The sequence below is a fragment of the Eucyclogobius newberryi genome, unplaced genomic scaffold (assembly GCF_026437365.1).
Source record: "Eucyclogobius newberryi isolate DKJ021-1_F unplaced genomic scaffold, fEucNew1.0.hap1 SCAF_17, whole genome shotgun sequence".
NCBI lineage: Eukaryota > Metazoa > Chordata > Actinopteri > Gobiiformes > Gobiidae > Eucyclogobius > Eucyclogobius newberryi.
The window spans coordinates 10,052,250-10,071,719 of NW_027315801.1; the positions used below are offsets into that span (position 1 = coordinate 10,052,250).

General features: G+C 38.9%; 4 protein-coding genes across 11 annotated transcripts in view; 2 read left to right on the top strand and 2 right to left on the bottom strand.

Annotated features, from left to right (window-relative positions):
- Nucleotides 1–697: 697 nt before the first annotated feature.
- On the bottom strand, nucleotides 698–4,015 carry timm17b (translocase of inner mitochondrial membrane 17 homolog B (yeast)). Its single transcript, XM_072449015.1, has 6 exons — nucleotides 3,938–4,015; nucleotides 2,521–2,620; nucleotides 2,382–2,445; nucleotides 2,182–2,310; nucleotides 1,976–2,086; nucleotides 698–892 (listed from the first exon to the last, which is right to left on the bottom strand). The coding sequence occupies exons 1-6, from the start codon at nucleotides 3,961–3,963 to the stop codon at nucleotides 837–839; spliced, it is 486 nt and encodes a 161-aa protein (XP_072305116.1). The 5' UTR covers nucleotides 3,964–4,015; the 3' UTR covers nucleotides 698–836.
- pqbp1 (polyglutamine binding protein 1) lies at nucleotides 3,992–8,459 on the top strand. 2 transcript variants are annotated; one of them, XM_072449013.1, is made up of 7 exons: nucleotides 3,992–4,054; nucleotides 4,393–4,485; nucleotides 4,660–4,771; nucleotides 4,860–4,960; nucleotides 5,052–5,228; nucleotides 7,499–7,556; nucleotides 7,630–8,459. In XM_072449013.1, the coding sequence occupies exons 2-7, from the start codon at nucleotides 4,419–4,421 to the stop codon at nucleotides 7,778–7,780; spliced, it is 666 nt and encodes a 221-aa protein (XP_072305114.1). In that variant the 5' UTR covers nucleotides 3,992–4,054; nucleotides 4,393–4,418; the 3' UTR covers nucleotides 7,781–8,459. The 2 variants fall into 2 exon arrangements, with proteins under 2 accessions (XP_072305114.1, XP_072305115.1); XM_072449014.1 differs by having other exon boundaries at nucleotides 3,995–4,073.
- gpkow (G patch domain and KOW motifs) lies at nucleotides 8,006–12,075 on the bottom strand. The gene is made up of 11 exons (XM_072449012.1): nucleotides 11,869–12,075; nucleotides 11,527–11,696; nucleotides 11,315–11,460; nucleotides 10,373–10,479; nucleotides 10,004–10,208; nucleotides 9,209–9,341; nucleotides 8,937–9,090; nucleotides 8,727–8,847; nucleotides 8,573–8,642; nucleotides 8,307–8,392; nucleotides 8,006–8,223 (listed from the first exon to the last, which is right to left on the bottom strand). Exons 1-11 carry the CDS (start codon nucleotides 12,048–12,050, stop codon nucleotides 8,095–8,097), a joined length of 1,503 nt encoding a protein of 500 aa, XP_072305113.1. The 5' UTR covers nucleotides 12,051–12,075; the 3' UTR covers nucleotides 8,006–8,094.
- Nucleotides 12,076–13,270: 1,195 nt separating this feature from the next.
- magixb (MAGI family member, X-linked b) overlaps nucleotides 13,271–19,470 on the top strand; it is a 60,162-nt gene continuing 53,962 nt past the window's right edge. For 3 of the 7 annotated variants that reach the window (XM_072449029.1, XM_072449031.1, XM_072449034.1), the window contains exon 1: nucleotides 13,623–13,809. In XM_072449029.1, the coding sequence (XP_072305130.1) occupies nucleotides 13,727–13,809 (83 nt within the window). In that variant the 5' untranslated portion in view covers nucleotides 13,623–13,726. Of the gene's footprint in view, nucleotides 13,334–13,618; nucleotides 13,810–19,470 lie in introns of those variants that run through there. The other 4 variants (XM_072449032.1, XM_072449035.1, XM_072449033.1 and 1 more) reach the window with 4 other exon arrangements.

Consider the following 19,470-nt stretch of genomic DNA (forward strand, 5'->3'; position numbering starts at 1 on the left):
ACCATCAAACATCACACAAAATAAAATAAGACAGATACACACTAATATCACAACTCTATACTGATTATGACTCAAATTGAGCACACTGCCAATGATAATGCCAATGTGGTAGTTGCCACCGCAAAAGAGGGGGACATTTTCAAAGTGCTTGGTTGATAAATTAATATAATACAAAACAAATCATTAAGCGAACCTACATCAGCAATTAAAATGTTAAATTAACAGCAAAATGATTTATCAGCATAGAAACTTTGGCTATTCAATTCTCCAGTATAAATTAAAATATGTAAATATTGAACACATTCCCTCAGAAAAACAAACAAGTGTAAAGCAACATGTACAGTACAGACCAAAGATTTGGACACACACCGCAGGGTGATGGCAAAAGGGCCAAACAGTGCTAAACATCTCTGGAACTCCTTCAAGACTGTTGGAAGACCATTTCAGGTGACGACCTCTTGAAGCTCATCAAGAGAATGCAAAGAGTGTGTGAAGCAGTAATCAAAGCTAAAGGGGGCTACTTTGAAGAACCTAGAATGTAAGACATATTTTCAGTTGTTTCACACTTTTATGTATATAATTCCACATGTGTTAATTCATAGTTTTGAAGCCTTCAGTGTGAATCTACATTTTTCATAGTCATGACAATAAAAAAACTCTTTGAATGAGAAGGTGTGTCCAAACTTTTGGTCTGTACTGTATATACTTCAATACTGAAAAGAACTTTCTTCCTGAGTTCTAAAGACCTAATGCAGCGAGTTGGCACACTGTTATGCAGTCAGTGGCCTGACAGTCCTGACAGAGTTACTCACGCTGTTGATAAATGTTGCATCTTGTTATGGGCCTCTGTCTTTTGGGGCAAACTGACTAGGATCCTCTGCAAATGGCATTGCTGTAGAAAGAATAAAATAACATTTCGGTTTGATTTGCAATTACATTAAAATCATTAAAATCATAATTCTCACAATTAATATCTGTGGCAGATGTTAAAAGTTGTTTTAAGTACTTGATGTATGTGAGAAAAAACATTTGCAGGAAAGATGTCCTATGGTCCTTTTATTGTCTACTTTTAGATACAGTATGCAAAAATGAAGCCCGCATAAGTTCACCTGGAAGACCTAACTCTATCTGCGTCGACCGCCATGCCAGTGCACATCTCCCCAGCCTCTATCAACGCACCCAAGTCACTCGTCCCCGTGGCACGGCGCACCTCTTCTGCTCCCAATCAGCGCACAGCCGGTCCCATTTAAACCCTCATGCAGTTGGCTCGGCTGCTTCAGACCATACTGCGACCCACCACCTCCCCTCCTCCTCCTCTGCATCCCTCTCATCCTAATCATCCTCTCTACCTTCTCACCATATCAACCACCACCAGTCTCCAGGCCCTGAGGGGAGACATCTAATACAATTAGATTATGGAGTGCCCATAATCGCTATGTCTTCCGCCGGGGTCTGAGCGCCAAATAACTTTTGTAATAAAGCTTGCTAAACGGTCCTTTCTGTGTTTGTCTGAGTCTCTCCAGGATGAACTGACATTTGATGTAATTCCTGGTGTTACGGTGAAAAGAACTGTATGATCTCATCCCTGTGACATTGACAATGTTATTTGGTGATATTGTGCCATCAGGATTCAGCACTAGACTCACAGAGAAACTTTTCCCTTCTCACTCCTATTGGTCCTCAGAATCTGAGTGTCTGGTGGATTCCAGCAATGAGAGTCAAATGTGGACTTTCAAAAGAAGCAATTTTAGTTATGCCTAAGGCGCTGGCTCTGGCTCAGTGAATTGTGATGCTATTTTTGGGCATTTGTTTTTTTTCCTTTTTTGGGGGCCTGTAAGATTTTATTATTTGGACAGTGCAGCATGAAATGGGAATGAGATTGGGAATGACATGCAGCACATTGTCGAGAGCTGGACTCAAACTCACATAGCAGGTATATGTGCGATCCACAGTTTTAAAATAGCAGCAAACTTACGGTTTTGAAATTGCTGCGCTGTATATCTGGTTAAAAGTATCCCGCATCCCTCAATAAGAGCAAGCAAGATCCCTCCCATCATTGCAGAGCCCAACATGGTTAGAGGTCCACCTAAAGAAAGGTTAAGCTTTTTAAAATACACTATGTAGTACCGGTAATAAAATGTATGTCATTACTAGATTTTAGATGACTATATCCTCACTTACTGCGTGCTGCCAGGATCGCCCCTGTTAGAGCACCACTTGTAATTGAGTTCCAGGGATCCTCTTTTCCTCTTAGGCGAACCAGACCACAGTCAATGGTTGAGAACAGACCACCCCAAACTGCAAAACTGCCTGAATCACAAATCAAGGAGCTGTAAGAGTTCTGCCTGTGACAAAAAATACTGAGGAGTTGGATCACTTACCTCCAATCTGTGGAGCTCTGTTACGGACAGCCTTTGCACTGCTCTTCAATCTATGTCCAATACCCTGTAAAATGAAAACATTTAGAAGAAATTAAGAGTACAAAGTAAAATGTAAATAAAAAAAGTAGTTATCACTTACCGCAGGAGCATTACGGAAACCCTTGATGGACTGAAACACTCCTCCTCCAATGGCTCCCATGGTAAAAGCCCCTCCGCAGTCGTCCACTAGCCTCCACGGACTGTAAAATGTGTCATGTGTAACATACATGATAAATACTTGAAGTATGTTCAATAAGTAATAGCTGGAATAATATTTTTTGGGGCTAAATATTTATTGTTTATACCGTATATTTTCTTTGCTCTAACAGGAACGTATTTCTTAATTATTTTGTTCTCTCTTTGACAAGAGAGTCATTCTGCTATTTTGTTTTTTTTATCATATTGTTCGTTTAAACATATTGAGTGGAAAAATACTGCTTTAGGTTAACTGCTGCACCTCCAGCCATGACTCCCTAAAACTGATCAAGTTTGTGGACAACACCACCCTCATCGGGCTCATCTCGGACGGGGATGAGTCTGTCTACAGGAGAGAGGTGGCCATCACCCCTGTGGACTCCCTCCGCTTCCTCCGCTTCCACCATCACCCAGGACCTCAAGTGGGAGCCCACCATCAGCTCCCTCATCAAGAAGGCCCAGCAGAGGATGTACTTCCTGCGGCAGCTGAGGAAAGCCAAGCTGCCAGCGCAGATGATGGTGCAGTTCTACACGGCCATCATTGAGTCCATCCTAACTTCCTCCATCACTGTGTTGTACGCTGGAGCCACAGCCAGGGACAAACAGAGACTACAGCGTATTGTGTGCTCAGCTGAGAAGGTGATCGGCTGCAGACTTCCATCTCTGAAGGACCTGTATGTCTCCAGGGCTCTAGGACGAGCAGGTCGGATCACAGCCGACCCTTCTCACCCTGGACACGGACTATTTGAGCTGCTCCCCTCAGGCAGGAGGCTACGGTCTTTCCGGACCAGAACCTCTCACCACAAGAACAGTTCTTTCCCTCTTCTGTTGGACTCATGAACACTTCTAAACACCTGCCTCTTTAACTTCAATGCATGCCCTATTTGATTGTATATATCTTTTATTATTATTATTATTATTATTATTATTGTTCAATGTTGCACCGAATCACCAAAGCAAGTTCCTATATTTTGTTCATTGACAATCACAATAACCATTTCTGATTCTGATTGACTGTCAGTGACATAAAGTAGTTTAATCAATATTCATTCATTTATTGTGATATTTTCTGTAGCAATTTATCGCCCTTTAAAATTTGTTCTTGCGACAGGATTCTATACAATAACAAGAACTATTAAATCCGTCTATTGACAATGGTTAGATCGATTTAAGGGTGTTATAATTAGAATAAAACAAAACAAAAGCAGGCGTTAAATGAACATATTTTTGCAAAAGTACAATTTCTAAAAGATACGTTCTAAAGTCAAAGAGAAGAAGCATTGTTCCTAAAACCAGACAAAAGTATTAAAAACTAATCTTACCAAGGTTCACGAGCATACTCCTCCATGTTTGTTTTATCCGCGTCAGGAAGTCACGTCATCACTGTGCGCGGGTAACCCGGAGTCGCATCGTTCAGAGCATTGGCAGCAACAAAAAAGGTCAAAATCGGTTTAAAAAGTAAAACAAAAATGATTTCTTTCGAGATGTTATATGGATAGTTTTGCCCTTTTTTCCGTTTTGTGGAAAGTTGTCGTTTTGATTTTAAGGGTTTGATTTAATCGAGTATTTGTGTGTGGCATGCTAGTAACAACGATGCTAATAACACCATTGAATTAACACAGCTTCCAAAAGAAAAGCAGTTGCAAAGCCTAGAAACCCGATGTTAAATTATGTGTTTACAAGAATTGCACCGAAAAGTTCTACACAACATCGCAAGTTAACCGTAAACCTTTATTAATAACAGCACTAATAGTATAATTTCTTCAATCTTCCACAGTAGTTGCAGCAGTGTTGAGTGACAGGATGCCTTTACCTCCTGCTCTACTGGCCCGCCTGGCCAAAAGGGGAATTGTTAAACCTTCAGAACAAGGTAGATTGTTTCATTTACTCGTGTTTCTCATGAATATTATTTATCTATTACCAGTTGTGGAACGTAGCAAATTACAAAAGTGAAAGTAATGTTCTTAAGTAACCGTTTTAAATGTGTTAAGTACTTCCACCACTGTTTATTACTCTTACTTGCTCAACACTCTCCTTTACCCAGGGGCAGATGAAGAAATTATTGCGGAAGATTATGATGACAACAATGTAGATTATGAGGCCACCAGAGTAGAAAATTTACCGCCAAACTGGTACAAAGTGTTTGATCCTATCTGGTAAGTTTTTTTTTTTTTTTTACAACTAAAAGTGAAATTGGAGAGGATTAAAATGACACATTTTATATCTGTCTTTGTTATGCCACAGTGGTCTGCCATATTACTGGAATGTAGAGACTGAATTGGTTGCCTGGCTATCTCCAAACGACCCCACTTCGGTCGTAACTAAACCGGCGAAGAAGGCAAAGGGTAAGCATGTGTAATGGTATCTTGTTAAACACAGGCGAAAGTAGTGCAATTTCAGCAAATCGCTTATTGATACTTGTTTGCAATATTTCAGAGGTTGTAGAAGATAAAGCGGAGAAGATTGAGAGATCAGAGAAAGAGCGAGAACGGGACCGAGACAGGGACAGGGACAGAGAAAGGGACAAAGAGCGGGACAGAGAGAGGGACCGGGACAGAGACCGTAGGAGGCACAGACGTGAAGATGTTGTCCCCTACAGCAAAGGCAAAAGAGGTAAGGCAGCTCCTTTCACTATTCTGTCCATTCGTGTTTGAATGCATGACAATATATGTATTCCAAGTGATATTTATTAAACCTTGGTGTAAAAAGAATGTGTATTTCCTAAGGCTGGAACAATATATCATTATGTAATATATTGTCACATGGTTTTGTTGTTGTTGTTGTTGTTTTATGGCGGTTGGCATCCAATTGTTGCATTACCGCCAGACTTTATTCCTCAGACTTTTCGTAGTCCTCAGACTGTCGTAGTCCGTAAAAGAACTCCTTCCATTGCTTTGGCGTCACAAAGCCCATGAGGTCATGATATGTCTTTGTGACTAGAATAGTTGTTGTTGTTTGTGATATGGGTATGGAGACTATGCTGCGCTCTACTGCTTTAAGTTATAGTAACATGAATTCTGACAGAACAGGAGAGTGCCTGAACATCAAAGTACTTGATCTGCCAAACACTATGACATAATAGAATATCTGTAAAATAGAAGTCTGGCGGTAATACTACTACTACTACTACTACTACTACTACTACTACTACTACTACTACTACTACTATTACTACTACTACTATTACTACTACTACTACTACTATTACTACTACTATTACTACTACTATTACTACTACTACTACTACTACTATTACTACTACTACTACTACTACTACTACTACTACTATTACTACTACTATTACTACTACTATTACTACTACTATTACTACTACTACTACTACTACTATTACTACTATTACTACTATTACTACTACTACTACTACTATTACTACTACTACTATTACTACTACTATTACTACTACTATTACTACTACTACTACTACTACTACTACTACTACTACTACTACTACTACTACTATTACTACTACTACTATTACTACTACTACTATTACTACTACTACTACTATTACTATTATTACTACTACTATTATTACTACTACTATTATTACTACTACTACTATTACTACTATTACTACTACTATTATTACTACTACTACTATTACTACTATTACTACTACTACTATTATTACTACTACTATTACTACTACTATTACTACTACTATTACTACTACTATTACTACTACTATTACTACTACTACTACTACTATTACTACTACTATTACTACTACTACTACTATTACTATTACTACTACTATTACTATTACTACTACTATTACTATTACTACTACTATTACTACTACTATTACTATTACTACTACTATTACTATTACTATTACTACTATTACTATTACTACTACTATTACTACTATTACTATTACTACTACTATTACTACTATTACTATTACTACTACTATTACTACTATTACTATTACTATTACTACTATTACTACTATTACTATTACTACTATTACTATTACTACTATTACTATTACTACTACTACTATTACTATTACTATTACTACTACTACAACAACAACTTTAGTTTTTTCAAATGTATTTATTGAGACACGTTCAGTACACAATATACATTCATTGTAACAATAGCATGTTATCTCAGCCCTAGTATTTCCAACATTGTGGGGACAAATTAATTATTTTGAATTGTAAAGGTGCACTGCATCACTTCTCTGGTGAAACGTCCGCCATCTTGTTTTCATGGAGAGGTTATTGCTTTGCCTGAATTTTCCATTGGCAGTAAACATGTCTATCTAGCATTTGTTTACATCACAGGTGGTATTATTGCCAAAAAATATCTTTAAAAACATGTATTCTTGCTGTGAGTTGGGTCACCCTCCACAGATCTGACCTGCAACTTTGCTTCATGGTGCTACCTGCTTGTTTCCATGGAGATATGTTTAATGCCATACTCTGGACCTTTCTAGGCAAAGCAATAACATTTCCATGGAACCAAGCAGGTGGTGTACTGTCCACCAGAATATGCAGTACAACTGGATCTATTCTAAATTGATCAGGAGAATGTTTGCAAAGTAAAGTTTGCTTGAGAACTGCTTAATTTAGTTTGGTATCAGGATTAAAAGGTTGATCAAACAACGTTCCCTACATCATTGAGGGTGTGCTAGAATATCAAAATATCAATATACAGTGATACAGTATCAATATTGTTGACTGCTGTATGTATCGATATATTGGTGTATTTTTTTCTATTGCACAAAATTATTTTGTGACAGTGCTACGGTTGCTGTTTGGAGGAATTAAACATGTTTATGCAATATATTTGACATTCACCGTTTTGATGATTAAAATTGGTGTATTTCATATTAACTTTGTTTATCCACTTAGGAAAAAAGGATGATGAGATGGACCCAATGGATCCTAGTGCTTATTCAGATGCTCCAAGGTCTAGTCAAACCCATTTAAATACACTCTGAACACTGGAGGATATTTTTCTTAAAGGTTTATTTTTCTTTTAGGGGTTCATGGTCGACTGGACTACCAAAGCGTAATGAGGCAAAGACTGGCGCAGATACGACGGCAGCAGGTCCATTGTTTCAGCAGCGACCGTATCCCAGCCCTGGAGCTGTGCTAAGAGCCAACGCTGCCAACCAAATCCCCAAAGAGTGATGTCCAAGTTAAACTAGAAAATACCTTTGTTATTTTACATTCATTTTGTTCTTTAATGCAAATGGTAACAAACTACTGTATTTGTCATACCTATGAGCAGACATAAATGTTTTTTTATAAAAAATGCATGTTTGTTAGCATTTTAATAAACTGACAACAGTAAAATTCATTACCATTTCTCTCTATAGTAAAATATTTACAGATAACATGATATTTATTACAAAATGCAATACATTATTTTATAAAACACTAGGGTCTACACCAAGAGGGAGAAAGGTTGACAACACTGATAAAATAGTAGAAACAACGTTGATTCATTGGTCTGTGGCTCCGATGTAGTGGCATATTATGTCATAGTCCAACGTGAACACTTTCTCCTCATAACGATCAAGTTGTACCATCGCTTTGCACTTGTTCTTGTCCCGTTGCAGAATACGCCCAATCTATGGAATGAATTGAGAAGTTTCAATGTATTCCAAAACCTTTAGGAATAATTTTGTGCTGTCATTAAATATCTTGGGCATACCTGTCCTTTATGTTCACCCAATACCACCATTATGGCATCGTATTCCCCCTTTGGAATAATGGTTTCCAGCATGCTCTGTTTTATATCTGCAAAATGAAAATTATGAAATCTTTAGTAACAAAATACACATTAACATTGAAACTGCTAACCTTCTACGTAAACATATCTTCAAAAGGAATAATCAGCATTAGTTTTGGCAAATGGCTGTGTTGTCACTTTTTGTTAGATTACACATTTTCAAATTAAATAAAATATATAACAATTACCATCTACCAATTTTCCCTCTTCGCTTCGGCATACGCAGGTGCTTGGTGTCAAAACGTCCTCTATACGCATCTGGAAGGAGTCAGTCCATATTCATTTTATTCAGTTCTTACTACATGCAAAATATGCCGGATGCTTCTGAGGTAAAACTATTACCTTTGAATTGTAGTACTTTCCACCTTTAAATGTTTTATCTATGAAGCGAACTTTTAAGTCTCTCTGCAGCCAGGAAGGTGGAGCTGGGGGTCGTTTGGGCTCCTTAACTGATGGCTTTTCCCTGTAAGACAAACATTAAAATTACAGATCTAGTATATACCTTAAACTATGGCTTTTCCACAGAGAGTACAAACTAACAAAGATAATTACTTGTCTCTGTCTTGACTGGAGTCCCGATGTTTCCTCTTCCGGTCTTCTTTTCCTGAAGATTTGTGTTTGACCTCATCTGCATGTTTTTGCTTCTCTTTGTCCTTCTCCTTCTCCTTCTCTCGCTCCTTTTCCTTGTGGGCTTTACCGATGCGACCTAATCAGTGGAATAACGGGTTTGTGAAATGGATTAAGATGTGAATTTTAAATGTGTTTAAAAAAAATTATAGAACATATTTTTAAACAAGAAAGCGTACCACAAAGATTGTACTTACTGAGATCTTTGCTGTATTTCTCATATTCTTTGCGCTCGACCAGTTTAACAGTATACTGGCTAATGGTTACAGTCTTGCCACCTATTGCCAGCTTCACCAAGACTCGAGCATTATCTGCATCAATGCCTTCAATCTGTTAATCAGTGTAAAAAGGACAAAATAATTAGATTTATATAGTAAGATTTTGTAATTTATTTACATTTCAAAACAAATATGGTCTGTATGATAGCACTAGGCATTGAAATCAAACGTTTAGCTCAAAGTGATATTTTTTCACTTTTACAGTTCTTTCAGTTCAGTCCTCAATCAAGGCACTTATAGACTCATATAGGATGGATTGCAAAAATATCAATAATTGTAATTGAGATAATCCAATCTAATGTCAATATTCCCCACCCCTACAGTAAAGTTTTTAGGGTGCTTGTTGCCCACATGGCCACAATTTTAAGCCAATAGGAGCGCTCTTTGGTCTCATCCGTTTAGCCTTTAGCGGTTAGCTAGATCGTGTAATTCACTGTCTACTGAACAGGCGCAGTAGTGCTCTTCTCCTACACGAGCGCGTGACTCAAAAGCCGAAGCTAAAGAATAAAAAGCTGTTTGAAAATGAAAGAAAACTGCTGAAAACTGAAAACAAATGCTTTCTGGAGTGAGGAGGATTTTTTCACTGCAGTTTCAGTGGATTGGCCAATAGTCCAACTCACGACAGGTTTAAGCAAGCAATACCCTATCCAGATATTTTAATAGATCCATGGATGCCCATAGTTACCCAGGGAGCAAATGCTGGAGGAACTGTACCTTTCCATAGAGCTCTTTGTGTGCTCCTGACTGCACCTGCACAAAGCCTCCAGCCCCCATCACTAGCTCCTCCTCTTTTTCCCGCTCATCGCCTGGTTTTGGAGGTCGCTTACGTTTGCTGGGCTCCAGGTCTTTGATCGCCGATCGATCGGCTCCAAGGCCAAGACCCTTTGGTCGGAGCTCGTGCTCAACTGGCTTTATATCTCTGAAGAGGGGCGAAAAGTAAGAAAGCCACACGAAACAATAAATTAAGAAGCAATTTCTCAAATTATATATATCTTAACTTCTGATAATTATAAATGCATTTGCAGCATAAAAATTATATAATAAATTGACAGTAAAAATGTATTACAATGAGCATCTACTCACTGTTTGAATGTGCGTCCAATCCCCTCGCCTTTTTTCCAGCCCATTCCCTTCAGCATTGCCATTCCATAAGCTTCAACAGGGACATTGTCATAGTCTGCCTCTGTGGACTAAAACATTTTTTTCCCAGATTAACACAGGTGAGATTCAGATGTATAAATGTAAGTATTTATCTAATGCTTAAGCCGTCATATGTGATGCTGCTAATACACTAACCAGGACATTTTGAGAGGCTAAATGAGATTGTTATATAACCAGCTACAAAACACAGCACAAACGCACAGTCAGAAGACAGCTGTGACTTTGGTCTTACTCAGCTTTACAGCTTTAGGCTCTGAGGGTTTGGCCCTTGTCTTTTTCCACAGAAAAGCTCAGGGCTGCTCCTGCATCACTCAACTAAGCTGAAGATTCCCCTGACTCTTCTGCCAGTTATGCCAAGTGCTGATATGAGATGACAGTGATGAGGGATTCAAAACTGTTTGGAAAACACATCAGATTGGTTGCCTTCAGGTTTCTAGGGACAGAGTTGATGCCTGTCTGATACCCAGGCTATATAGTGCACTACCAGACCATAGTGCATGAACATAGAGCTGCGAACAATCTAATGTAGCCGACAGTCAGCATTTCCACACACTCAAATTTTAATTTCTCACTGTTTTTTTTGTAATCCCTGAACCCCTTCTGTTGCCAACTATTTAAACACAACACATATAGGACGCTCAAGAGATTCCATATAATTTTCAAAAAAGTAAGACAATACCAAAGTGGTTACAAATCTTGATGTACAGTCCAAAAGTTACAATTACTATATACTACTGCATCATTGGACGTTTTCAGTGTGTATCAAAGACCTTTCTTCCAGCCTCGTATGCTGTGAAGCTGGGCTAATTTGTGATCCATTACAAAACTTTGAAAAATAATCTAACAAATGTCTTTCATACTCACCGATTCAGGCCTCAAATCCACATTGACACGATCTCCATCTTCAAATCCCTCAGGTGTTTTGTTTTGCAACAGCAGGGGAATACTTAGGTTCACATTTCTCTCAGCGTCTGTACCATTTTGCCATTGGTCCAGCTGCCTCCGGGAATCTATATGAGACAATAGGATGAGCAATCGTGTATCGAACCGCACGATGCCTCGGGACAATTACTCACCTTCAATTAGCTCTTTCACAGCTTGAGACACCACGGAGTCGTTTTCCTGGCTCGCTTCTTCTACTTTCTTGACCTTTGCATCACTTTGGCCCGCATTGGTCGGTCTGTGCCAGTGGTTCTTCTGGATCAAAGGAATGATCAGTTCTTTGGGTTTATCCTGTGGCTTCGTGCTGTCAACAACAGAAAAAAGCTAGAGTTAGCGGAACTATGAACGAAAACAAACGGCAACAACATTCATTCTGGCATATTTGAGAGAATAAATAGTGAGCGCCATCAATCTCATTTAGATTTGACACTGTCACAAAATAGGATGATTGTTAGCATTAGCATCACAAATGCTACCTTCGTAATTCATTCCGATCTATTCCCGTCAGAAAATCTCTCTCATCTTTCTTTGAAGAAAAATCCCCAGTCAGTGGTTTAAACTTGCTGACAGATTTAGAAAAGCCAAACGACACAGTTTGTGGTTTCTTCTCTTCTTGATCTCCGGCTTCTGCGACACTCATGTTGTCGTGAGACGCCATTGTTGTTTGGTACGGCCAGAAGAAAGCGCAAAGGATTATGGGAGTAGTAGTTTAACACTACTGAGGGGGGAGGGGTTTGGGGGAAGAAGAAGAAGAAGAAGAAGAAGAAGAAGAAGAAGAAGAAGAAGAAGAAGAAGAAGAAGAAGAAGAAGAAGAAGAAGAAGAAGAAGAAGAAGAAGAAGAAGAAGAAGAAGAAGAAGAAGAAGAAGAAGAAGAAGAAGAAGAAGAAGAAAATAATAACGTCTAGAGAATAAAGTCTAATATCAACTGCCATAAAACACCAAAGAAGAAGGAAGAATATCACGGGTTTCAGCTTCCTGTTCTATAACACATTTTGAGGACTTTTCTCCCCTATTCCAACAATAATAATCTTTTGTTTTAATCACTTGTCCTGGTTGTCATGTGTTTCAGTGTTTGTTGAGCAAAGCAACATTTTGAGGCACAAATCATTTACACTGTTTCCTCAGTTCTAGCACCACAATTTGTAATGGAAATGAGTGGGGCCCAGTGAAGCGCCGAGCCGGGTCGAGTAAAGCCAAGTATCCCTAACCCTCTTTAAACTACATTACCCACAATCCTTCCGAATTAAAGCGACAGGCTGCGCTAAAAGAAAAACCCCATGTGTACGTACATCTGTGTACATACATTTTACATGTGTTAAATAAAGAGCAATCCTCCGTGATAGACTTTTTCCTCGTCTTTAATCCAGATAACACGATATAAATAATTTTACTACAATTGCATGTTTCATATGACCTTATACGTTGCACATTGGTAATATAAGCCTACATTACTGTTCGTGTGTATTTTTTAAATTGTGTTCACACCAAAATTCTCATCAGTTCACGTGTTAAACGCGGTTGTCACGCCTTGGTACTGTCTGTTCGAGACAGCAGATGCTGCTGATGCAGGTAGTTCACACAGGAGCTGTGAATAAGGGGTGGTTCCTCTTTTAACACTTTTCCCTCCCTCCCTCTGCACTCCCGAAGTTTAAGTCAAGTCTTTGCTGCAGGTGTAGTTGCAGATCAAACTCTAAGGTTGTGTCTACATTGTAAACCTGCACTGCGTCCTGTCCCGTTTGCAGATTTCGGTTCCGTTCATATGGGACTCGCGCGCTGAGATCGCCCGGACTGCGGTTCAAAGACACATCCATCAACCCAGACCCTGCGATCTCAGGAGAGCCCACCGCTTTACTGGAGGAAAAGGAAAGGATACATCAACCCGAAGTGTGCACCAGTAGCAGAGAACATGCGGCTTTGACCAGGACACAGAACATGAAGCTGGTGAGTACCGGGTCCAAACAAAGTCCAGCGTGACTGTTCTGGACATGCAGGCGCAGAAGTTTGCAGAACAGGCCATGCATTCACCCTGTGCTTGTGCTTCACGCCCATCTGAATGTAAGAAGCGTCCCGCGGCTGTCAGATTTGCCCGGTGGAGAGACTCTGGTGTGTGTGCGCGCCTCTCTCTCTCTCTCCTCTCTGTCTCTGTCTCTGTCTCACCGCGGCTCAGAGCATCACTAGTGTCCAAACACGACTCTGCCGCGCGCATCGCCTCACTTCAGCCGGACACAGTGGACCCAGCCACGCGTTAAGGGGTGCATCCACAGTGCATTCCCTTAAATAATCTGTATTTTTGTTTTTTTTCTTCCTTCACCTGGTCCAAACTCAGCCGGGTCAATGTACATAGACGCGTTCAAACGGATCCTCTTTGAAAGGCTCAGCTGCTTGAAGAGAATGTGTGTGTGTCAGCGCCAGGGCAGGTCAGTATTTTTCCTAAATAAGAGAAATGTGAGAGCGTTGTTGTGTGTTTGCCAAGTGTGAGAGAGGACGATGGGGGTTTGTGGAGATGGGGGAGGATAAGCTTTGGACAGGTGAACTGGTCATGTAGTGAATGCAAACAGGAGTGTAGGAAAGTTTGTTGTGGCATTTAGTGGTGGGAGATATTGACAAAAATGAAGGTATCGATGTTTTTTTTATTATAAAATGACCTTTATACCCTTGTTTGGGTCATTTTTAACCGTTTTAGTTACAGACGTTCTAATTTTCCAAAATAACAATTCTGATATTATGCGTTTTTCTTTATATATGTCTCACCTCTTACATAGGATTGTGCTATGAAATCCTCTCATTCATTTCACAGTAGTGTCTTATTGTCTCGTAGCCCATATAAGGTAAATCATTGTAATTAATTGGTTGTTGCTGTGACACGTACCTTTGTAAAATTCTAAAATCCCCTCCTCTGTCATATGTAATTTACAGTGAGTATTATACCTCACATCTGAAAATCTGAAATCATAAACAGCGCTCTTTGCACTCTGCACTCTTTGCACCTGCACTATAGTAGTGTAAAAAGTAGACAGAGCCACAGGATGTAGTGTGAAGTGTGTGTGTGTGTGTGTGTGTGTGTGTATGTGTGTGTGTGTGTGTGTATGTGTGTGTGTGTGTGTGTATGTGTGTGTGTGTGTGTGTGTGCAGTGACGCGCGTTGAGCTGCCTTTATCACTGCTGCTGTTTCATTATTTTAGGGTGCGTCTAATTTTATTCACCGTTTATTCTGGAATGAGGGTTTTGAGACATTGACTTTTGAGGTTGTGCTTTGATAAAAAGATGTTCTGGTAAATAGACCTGTAAATACCAATGCAACATCCATTTATCCACAAATATGCCTCTGATATTCTTTAATACTACTTTAAAGGGGACACATTAGGTGTAATAAAATCAACTTTATGAGCTTGTAATCACGTTATAACTGCGTTCCTTAATCAGCTTGTTCAAAGTTGCATTTTTGTTGATTCATCATTCATGTATGTTTGTGTAATCCTGTATTGTCCTGCATTTGAGGCTTAAGAGCTCAGAAAATTTCAGTTTCTCCACCCAATTCACTGTATTTACTTACTATTATTAAAACATTTTAAACTCTGGGCCATACACGTAGGGTTCCCGTAGACATTTTCAACAATAAAAGTAATAAATAAAAATCCGCTGCTTGCTCCAATGACATGCCACTATGAAGAGGCGGGGCTTATCAGGTTTGCAGTTTTGAATCAATTTTTATTATTAAGTATTTACAATGAACACAATGTAAAATAATGATCTATATCTTTTATAGTTTAAAAAGAAAAAAATCTCTTCTTTATCTCCGGTCTTTTCTCGTGTCTCTTGACAAACTTTGAAAGAACACAGAGTGAAAGAGCACGTCAGCGCGCAAACACAAATGCACTTTTGCTACTAATGAGAGTGGAGGATGCCGTGGTTCACCTCTGTAGAGTTGCATGTCATCCGGGAACACTTGATTGTCTAATTATGTACCTCCTGTGTCCTTCAGCGTCATCCATATTCATGCAGATGTTTGGAGGTGTGGTGAAAAACAAAGTGCGTGCATGCTCTCTCTCTCACTGTGTGTAAAGAGTGAGAGAGTTTACCCTTGACGGGGGGCTACGCATCCACCGTCTCCCATCTGTGGTCCAAACCTTTGCTCCTAGCCAGTACATTGGGATTCTGCTTTTGTACGCCCATCTATTCTTAGTCCTGCCCCACAGTTCATATGAAATTTCAGCAACAATAACAAACACTCCCTTTACCTACCCACAATGTCTGGGCTCCTTCGATCTGGATCATGCGTTAGAAGGTTAGGACTCTGATTGAGGCAGTGATCAATAACTAATCAATGAGAGTGCGAGGAGTTACCATTTACACAGTGCCATATTTGAAATGTCAAGAAGGCCACGAATCCATGTATCCTTGAGTGTGATCCGAGTTGGACACAAGTGGGATCAATATCAGGTGGTGAGACCGGCAGCGAGGGAAGGCGAGGGTCACCTTCAGCTCTCCCTCCTGAATCAGCACTATCTCTCTCACTCACACACACAATACAGACTTGAGAAGGCCTGCTTGGGTTACTAAAGTGCGACCTCGCAAAATCGCTCATTATAGAGGACCTCCACATTGCTTTATAAATAATTCATTCTGTTATTATGATGTGAGATTTTTTCATAAGGTTACTACTGTTCAGAGGTGGGAGGTGGTGGTCAAGGCCCCTAGAATTCAGAAAATAGCTGTAAAGTTTTTCATGTTGGCAGCTTTGAGCAATTGTGATAAGATTACGTGTGAAGCTTCTGACTCTGAACTGTTTTAGGAATATAGAGGAGGGAAATACATCAACGGTAGATAAAACCGTGACTGTTGTTTTGAAGATATGCAAAATTTGAATATCAAATATATTATTTGTCGTAGTGAATGCTACAAAAAGAGCTGGTTGAAAATAAAAATGAATAAAAGTGATGTTATAAACTTTCAAATAAGAGCATGGTGTAGTTATACATTTTTGATCAATTTCACATTTAAACCTGAAATTAATACATTTAAAGAGGTTTAAAAAACAACAACACACTTTCTGTTGAATTGACATGTCATATGAATATCACTCTCAATATTGATAAAAATCAAGATATTTTTTGTCAATATTGCCCAGCCCTAGCTATACACAAATTAATTCAAAATGCTTTACACATAAGGAACAAACAAAACACAAACATTCACTTTTGTAAAGAGCCAAACGCTTCAATATTTCCATTGTTACCTAAATGTCTATTTTATAACAATATTCAAACTGGACGGACGGAAATGCCTGTACTTCCTGAAGATACACCACAATTAGTTTCATCCACGCCACTGGGCTTTCAGTTTTTAATTCCTTTGATTTTCCATTTTGTTCTTCTTTATCTGTGATCATGGCGGAAGAGTCGATCTGCTGTGTTTAATTAAACTGCCCCATCTTCCTGATGAGGGCTCGTCCCTGGCTGCAGTGAGGGGTGAAACACACGCCGCGCCATATTGAGTCAGACGACCTGTTGGCACTTTGGTCCTTCTCACATCATTGGTACACGTCACAACACGGCCCCCTACAGCGCCCCCTGCCATGACCTTGCGCTCACGACGCCGCCTGATACAGCAAACATCAGTCAAGTGGAGTCTCAGCAATCAAATTAAAGCACACACATTGATTTTTTGGATTTATCGCTGGCATGCAAGGATTGAGCTTGACAAAATATTTGGGTTTCGCTTTACTCTAGCATTTAATCTTTCATTTCTAAATCTGTCACTGTGGTCCGATTTGTGCCCTAGATATCAAAGTGGTTGAGCATCAGGGGGCTTAAGTACACCTCATGATGTTTGCTCAGTTTGGTGTAAATGTTCACAGGCGGAGGTCAAACCATGTATCCTGTCAGAAAGAGTTTTTTTGCAGTTTGCTTTTTAATCATTTTGGAGTACAGGTGGAACATTCAAAATACAGTGCTTCTAAAGTGGCCCCAAATATATTTTTCCTTCAGAATATCACCAGATGAAAATCAGGTTTTAAATGGCACTAGTAGTCTTTGTATTGTAAAAGTATAGTTGAAAGAAAAGAGGACAATAACATGGAAAAAAGGAGCCACAAACTAAAAATGGAAGCACTGGATATAATAAAAATAGATCAATGCATTGTTGACCTTTTAAAACAACATATATACATAAACAAGTACATTTGCACTCTTTAATTTTGGTGTCTAATTGTTAATTCAATTCAATTCACTTTATTTTTGTAAAGCCCAAAATCTCAACAGCAGTCACCTCACAGGGCTAAACTAAATTGTAGATTTTACATGCAGAAAGTCAGAAAATCAAACATGAGACAAGTCATTGAGCAATAATAGAGAAGCAGTTTTATCAAAGTTCAGAGAAATTAAGCAAATGTTTAACCGTCAAAAGAGCTTTCCCTGTCCTTTGACCTTCCTTCTGTGAGGAAAGACTACAAAAAAAGCTGTGGGAAGAAGTAGAAACCTTGAGGAAAACCACGGTAGAGATCCTGTAGACTGTAGAGGCAAAAACACTCAAGAGGGCGGGACAGAGGCTAAATGTTGACACACGATTTTGCCAACTTTGCCCACTTCTTGTAAGACAGTCATGCAGTTTACTCCTGTACAGTTTTTAGTGTTTTTATTTTTTAAATTTGTTTACCCCTTTGTCAATTTTTAACACAAATTTAAGGTCAGTGGTTATTTAAGATGCCTTACTTGGCTGACCTCCAGTGGCCCCCATGGGAGGATGCTGTAAGATTAGGAGCGGTGCTTTACTCTTCGTTTGAGTGGAGGGCCAAGTGTAAAGATGTGTTTCACTTCACATCATCTGCACTCTGGCCGGCCTCACGCACTGGTGGCAGCGAACGTAGGATTTTATGGCATATTTTGCAAAATGGCTGCTGGGATTTTTTAAACTACATCAAGACACAAGTATTTGGCATCTTATCGCAGTTAAATGGTAAGAGATTCAGTTCATTTGTAGTATTAGTATGTGTTTTGGTTGCAAAAAATGGTAGAAATGTTAATTTTAAGAGTAGAAATAATATTAGACTATAAATACAGCAGTAATATTGTTTGTGCTGGTAAAATGATTAAGTAGACTATATGTGGTGTTAAGGCAGTAGTGAACACGTTGTCTTTAACAATTTTGGCAGCCCCTTCATTCATACATGCATTTCCTGATATTTGTGGTGAAGCTAATGTGTTAGTTCACAAGTTCACATTTTAGGTTGGAATTTAAGTGCATCATTTGTGAAAAAGTGGATATTCACACTTGTGCTGGTTTGGTTCCAGGGTTAAATCCAGTTTAGTTCTGATGTAGACTTGGCTGATTGTTTGGTTTGGTCCTGTTCTAGTCCTGGTTTAGCCCACAGGTTTAGTTCCTGGTTTAGTTCTTATTTAGTTCCCCGCTTTAATGGTGTGTTTGCAAGTGCGGACTGTGACTATTGCTTTACTTACAGTTCTCACGGAAGTCACTCGTTATTCATTCTTGTCCATACACTTCAATGTACATCGACATGTCACTTATTGTACATAATACTTGACCTTAAGACCTTGTCTTATTCAATTTGTTACCTAAGTAAAAGTACACAATACAGATACAGAAGCAATCACAAATAAAATGTTATATAAGTATAAAAGTATTGAATAGAGAGTAAATTAGAGTAAAAAATAATTAAAGTTTTTCTCGCAGGTTGTTGAGAAATATGAAAGAGAGAAGTGAAGATCTTGATAAAGAATTGTCTTGATTTGATACATTTTGATTGGATCAATGTTTCCAGAATGTATATGTGTATTTTTGTTTGCTCAAAACCCAGACATGAACTCAAAAACTTCAGTAAAAACTAACCCCTCAAACCACACAAAAAGTACTATTTACTTTTCAGTCATGTTCAAAAGGTAATGGAGTAGAAAGTACAGATACTGCGCTCAAATGTAATGAAGTAAAAATAAAAACTATCCACTGTGAAATGTACTATAGTAAAGTTAAGTTTTACTACAGTAAAGTAAAGTTACTTTTGTACTTTATTACTTTCCACCACTGCCTTTATCTTATCTCAATAATATAGAAATAAGCAATAAT